General features: G+C 27.9%; 1 protein-coding gene across 1 annotated transcript; it reads left to right on the top strand.

Annotated features, from left to right (window-relative positions):
* The first annotated feature begins 1,105 nt into the window (after positions 1–1,105).
* On the top strand, positions 1,106–2,530 carry LOC110668988 (plasma membrane-associated cation-binding protein 1). The gene is made up of 4 exons (XM_021830416.2): positions 1,106–1,453; positions 1,564–1,653; positions 1,742–1,826; positions 1,951–2,530. Exons 1-4 carry the CDS (start codon positions 1,340–1,342, stop codon positions 2,289–2,291), a joined length of 630 nt encoding a protein of 209 aa, XP_021686108.2. The 5' UTR covers positions 1,106–1,339; the 3' UTR covers positions 2,292–2,530.
* The last annotated feature ends 3,973 nt before the right edge of the window (positions 2,531–6,503 follow it).

Here is a 6,503-nt window from a genome sequence, read left to right as displayed (position 1 = left end):
TATATGATGAGCTTTTAATGTATGTATACCAAATAATCCTTAATCAAAGCATTAGCCCCACAATTAACTAATTTATACGTTTCTTGTCTCCCTTTTTTTTTTTTCCCTCTTCCTCAAACCCAGATTTTATCAAGCAACCCATGTGGATTCAAGCTGCCCATATCATTTACTTATTTATAATTATATTTATTTTTATTATAATTATGTATATTCCTCCATTTTGTGTAATTATATAGCATCAATCAATCAAGAATAACAACTCATTAATCTTGTCCGCATCAAAATGGTCTAATCATTAAGTGTGATATATATGAAATTATAATTTACTTTTTCTTATTATATATTAATAATTATGTTATATTTATTTTATATAATTAAATGATTTTTATATTATTTTTTTGTTATATTTCATTTCAAATTCATTTAATCAATACTATATTATTTGCTCGATATTAAGTATTTATTATATAAACTAGGAATTTAATAAAAGACAATATATATAAATTAAAAATAAATAAATAAATAAATAAAAGACTGATAAATCAAATTAAATTATTTCCATTTTAATTAATTCAACTTAATATATGAATAATTAATTTTGAATTTTGATTTTCTTTACAAATTTTGATTTTGTTAAATCTTGAATTAATTAAATTGAAACGACTTAATACTTTAAACTTAATTATATAAATTTATATATTTTATTTGATTTAAGTTTTATATTTGTATTAAATATATAAATTAATTTATTTTTTTAAATGAATATATGTGTTCGTCTGAAAAACACTACAGGTCATTGACGGCGTGATTGAAGCACCAGCGAAGCCATGTGAGAAGTTTTTTTTTTTTTAAGATAAAGCCAAAGAAATATTATGCTGTTACAGATCAACATCAAAATTTGTAAACACAGTAGCATAGGGACCCACTTTTCATTTTTGCCACCTTTCATTGAGTTGATTGCCAGCTGTCACCTCCCCACTCTCTTCCCTTTTCCCTATTTCACCCCTGGGATAGCCCCTTATTCACCAAACTACCCTTTTCCTGAATAATCAGCAAGCTGGTATAGTCGTGATTAAGTTTGACAACAAGGGTTGTTTGGAGGAATGTGTGCCTATATGATGACAGGGTCTTAAGCTTTATTACGAGACAGTTGGCTGTAGCTGATGATGTTGCGTTCATTGGAAACTAAACAAATAAAGCCTACACTTATACAGAGAGAAGAGGAAGAAGCTTGAAAGAGCTAGAGAGATTCTTATTTTTCATCTTTTTATGTTTTTTTTCTTGCCCTTTCGTTAAATTTTGTTTTGGGATTTAATTTTGGTTGAGTTGAAGAAAAGAGATGATGGGGTATTGGAAATCCAAGGTTCTTCCAAAGATCAAGAAGGTTTTTGAGAAGGACAGCACCAAAAAAGCTGCTGCTGCTGAAGCTTGCAAGTCCTTTGATGGCTCCAAGGTCTTCTCCTTCTTTTTCTTCTTCTTCTTCTTCTTCTTCACATGAAAAAAAATACAATTTTACCTTTAACTTTTGAAAACTTTTATTAATTTCTTGGTTTTGATCATTAGGAAGAAATCAACAAGGAGTTTGAAGAGAAGAAGACTGAACTCCAACCTAAAGTGCTTGAAATCTATGAAGCTTCATCAGCTGAAATTAAGGTATATAAGCTATATGTGTACATATTGAAATGGAAAATATTATTCCTTTTATATATCATTTCATTTTGATTTGAGCTTGAATTACCAGGCTCTAGTTAAGGAGCCTAAAGAAGCTGGATTAAAGAAGTACTCAGCTTTAGTTCAAAAGTTCCTTGAAGAGCTTGCCAAAATAGGTAACTATTATAATTCATTCAGCAGAGAACCGAGATGTCAGGATTTGAATTCTTGATTTCTTGAGCTATATATAAATTTGTATATAATATTAATTTATTTTGGTATGTATATATATATGTGCAGAGTTTCCAGGATCAAAGACAGTGACAGAAGCAGCTTCAAAGTATGGAGCAGCCTATGTCTCAGGTCCAGTTTTCTTTATATTTGAAAAGGTGACGACTTTTGTTGTGGTAGAAGAGAAGGCGGTGGAGCCACCACCAGCAGGAGGAGAGGAAACAAGCAGCAGAGAGAAGGAAATAGTGGTGGAGGAAGAGAAGAAAGAGGAAGTTGTAGTGGAGGCTGCGAAGAGTACGACGGAACCCGTGGTGGCTGAAGCAGAAACAGCAGTTCAGCCACCAGCTGCAGCTGAGCCTGCTTCCAAAGTGGAGGAAGCGGAAGCTGCTGCTGAACCACCAAAGCCATGACCAACAAGGAGGATATCAATTTCATCATCAAGTATATATATATATATATATATATATATATATATACACACCATCGTGAAAATTAATTAATGGTTTATATATTAAAAAAAATTGTTATTCTTTATTATATTTGTTTATTCTTAAATTTCCTGTATTTTTTTCCATTTTTTGGGTATTTTTTTTCCCTTCTGTCAAGTTAATGTTATATTATAGGGAAGTGGTGGTGATAGTTTCCTCTCTTTTCAGTCCCTTTTTTTTTTCCGTCTTACTAATTAATTTACTGATGATTCAACTAGTTTAACTCAATTAAAATTAAATTAAATAAAATTTCATATTTAAAAAAATTTAATAGTTTTATAGTAAAAAGTATATAAGAATATTATTGAAGTAAAATTCTAGATATTTTTTCCTTTTAACAACAACGTACATACATGTGGTATAATATCAATTTGGAATCTTATTAAATTGAATGTAGAAATAAATGAATAAAAGATAATGGATTTTTAAATTAGTAAGAGATCACTTTTATTTTATAGTTAATATTTTTTGATATTTTGAAAATTTTTTAAAGAAAATAAGATTGCTGAAATTTAAATTATTTACCTACTACATTTTAATAGAGATATTAATGGTATTATATAATAAATGAAATTAAGATATATATTAGAAGAATTAATTAATTTTTCAATAAAAAAATAAAAATAAAATTTAAATTTAAATTTATCAGATAAATTATATAATTTCAGCCATTAAATTCAGTCAGGTGTTAGAACCAAGATCAGTTTTGAATTGAATTTCAAGCGACGTAAATTGCATAAAATATATATATATATTAAAAGATGTACAGATAAGAAAAAAAAAATTGTGGTAATCTGAATCCTAGTTTGTCTGGAGCGAGAAAGCGGAGAGTGTGGGCTATTTTTGTTTGGCAGTGTAATAGTGTCGTCCGTTTAACTTTCTTCGTACAGAGGGAAATGTCGTTTCCGCCGTTTGGATTTTGTCCTTCAGGCCAAACGGAGTTTTGATGAATGCTTGCGTTTCGTATGTTAACACCATTTATTGAATACAGTTTTTGGAGGGTGAAAGCGAAAGATGAACGGATCTATGTTGCATATAAAATTAAAGGTAAATTATTATTTAATTTTTATATTTTAATAAAATTAATTATTTAATTTTTAATTTTACACTTTTAAAAATATATTATTTAATTTCTTATTTTATTTTTTTAATTGATTAATCATTTCATTAAGTTTTCTTAATCAATACTAATCAAACTATTATTTAAATTATTTATTTTAGTAAAATTAATTAATTAATTCTTATATTTTATAAAAATATAATAATTAATTTCTATAATTTAACTCTATTAACTGTTTAGTTACATAATTATTTTTTTTATTTAAATTATCATAATCCTCTCTTCTTATTTCTCTTTTTCTATATTTCTTATCCTCTACACTCACATCATTTTCCCTCTATTCTCTCTTTATTTTTATTTTTTAATAAAAGTGGTACAAATTATATACACAAAAGAATTTAATTAATTTTCTTAAATTTCTACATAACGAAAGAAAAGTATTTTTTGAGAGAGAAAATACTTTTATAGAAAGTTAAGAAATGAATTAAAAAATACTTTTCTAATACATTGTTGAAAGTATTAGATGAGTGAACAAATGAATTAAAAAAAAAAGTCAACAATGTATCAGTTTTATAGAAAGTTAAAGGCCTAAATGATGATTAAAAAAAACCTAAATTCACATTTTTTAAATTTTATTCAATTCTTTAAATTATCAAATTTAACACAATATATTAATACTCATAACAATTTGAACTCATTTAGTGAAAAATAGAGCCGACAAATTAAAACTATGCTAGATTATTGAGATTTTGAATGGAGTTAAAAAATCATATGAGAATAAAAAAAAGAACAATTACTATAAAAATAAAATCATACCAATTGATACTGTTTTAGTTTGATTTTTATTTTTCTCTAAAAATTAAATTGAAATTAAATCGAAAAACTTATTACATATATAATAGCACTTATGATTTAATATTATTTTTTAATTATTTCAGTTATATATATATATATATATATATATATATATATATATATATATATATATATATAACTTGAATAATATGTAAACTTGAATCAAACCACAAAAGACCGGTTTTGGTCCGGTTTGAAGCCGATTTTTATTTTGAGTAGTTTCGATTCTATTTTGACTGAACTGGTTCTAGTTCGATTTTGATTTGAAATCGGACAGTGGCCACCCCTAATTCTGACTATAGAGGATTAATTTTATGAAAAATATCTCTCTGTAGCAATTTTAAAAATTTTTCCCTCAAGGTTGGTTTCTTAAATCATGGGATTTATCAAAACTTCAATCTTACTATATGGCAATCCTTGAAGTAACCGAGTCAGCCAAATTCAAACACTTCTTCCTAGATAAAACCCATGCTGACCTAGCCTACTCAACATGCCATTTACAAAAAATGCTTCACCCTACTGAATGGGGACAAAACCTTGCAAAATCCAAAATCTTTCCCGTTAGTTTCAAAACAAAATTAAACCACTTCTCATCCTTCAACTATTAGGATTACCAGCAAGCTTGGTTTAATACCTTTCTTTTACAAAACCATAAAAACAATCATTCTTGGTTAATCTATTTTAAGATTAACATTGATGGTACAAAAATCCCCTCTTAGTTTGTCCAATGGTGGAATTATTTTGGGGCTATTCCAGACTTGCTTACCCTAGAAATCCAAGAAAGTTACACCTAGTTCAAATAACATTTTAAACCCTTAGAAAAAGAAAAAGGTTTTTCACCCCTTTTCCTTTTCTCTACAAAATTTTTCCTACCTTGGGTCCTTATTTGGTTCCTCAAATATCAACAATAGGATGACATTAATGTCCTTGCCAGAAGATTCAAGGTAAAATGGTGGGACTCTTTCAATGTCCCAGACAAAATCCTAAAACTAGTTGTTCAAGACTGTCTCAAATCCCAAAACCTTCTGCCAGGCCCTTCAAACTCTAATTTCCTGGCCCAAAAATCACATGTTTTAACCTAGCTTGTAGCAATAGCAAAAACCAAATATGAATACTTTGCAATCATGAAGCAACTCTTGCAAAGTAGGTCTGATACATCTGTAGTGGATTTAGATTCAGAACCCATCATAAACCTTAGTGATGAGAATGATCATGACTGCTATGGAATATTTTCTCCTATCAGAAATCTTTCTCTTGGAAAAAAAAAAAGTTGCTCCAACTATCAGTACTGTTCATTTACCTCATTGCAAAAAAGTTGCTCCACCTGTCAGCACTGTTCACTTACCTCATTGGTTGATAACATTCCAAAATCACAGTTCAAAGCCCTCAAGTTACTTTTGGCACATGCAGACAAGTTATTTTTGTCACATGAAGACCAGTTACTTTCGACGCATGCAAACAAGCTACTTTTACAAAATCTCTTCAAATCTAACTTTGCACTGTTGAAAGATGCTCCTAGCTAGCACTTTACAGATGGCATAGTGAGCATTCATAGACTACATAGTAATTTTCAAAAATTCCAAACCGACCATCTGGACCTCTTTATAAGGAGAACACTTCCTCATTAAAGGGCAGAGAATTGAAGACAGAGTCTGGGAAAGAGTTGAACGCAACTTTGCTAAAAACCCTTTATTAGTTCTAGGAAGCTCATATGCTGAGCACCATTGTACAAAACTCTTCCTTTCTTTTGTAAACCCATTCTATTGTAACTCCTACAAATTCAATAAAATACAAAACCTTTCAGTAAGTACAATCTATTTTCTCTTATATATTTAGTATAAACTAAAGTAATCAGCTGAATTAAAATAAAGGTAGGAGAAATTCTATAAAAGATAGAATTATAATTCTTGAATCAAAAGATAATTAGTATAAAAATCTTTCAACATACTTGATAGATACAAAATAATTAATGTAAAAGAATTAAGGAAAAAATAAGATTAAAGATTGAGCATCCCTAAAATAAAAAAATATATATATAATTTACTAACATACCTTATAAATTATTTTTAATAGTTATATGGGAATAAATTTGAAAATATCACATGAATTTAATATTTTAAAGGACTCTTAATATATCAAATTTTCATTTTTTATTATAGCAATAGGTCTAATAAAAATTAAATTTATAATTAAAAAATAAATTAAAATAAATTCCAAAC

Source organism: Hevea brasiliensis, chromosome 11, assembly GCF_030052815.1.
Source record: "Hevea brasiliensis isolate MT/VB/25A 57/8 chromosome 11, ASM3005281v1, whole genome shotgun sequence".
In the NCBI taxonomy this organism is placed as follows: Eukaryota; Viridiplantae; Streptophyta; class Magnoliopsida; order Malpighiales; family Euphorbiaceae; genus Hevea; species Hevea brasiliensis.
Note: the sequence above shows the minus strand (reverse complement) of the source record. Positions and strands in the feature narration are given on the sequence as shown.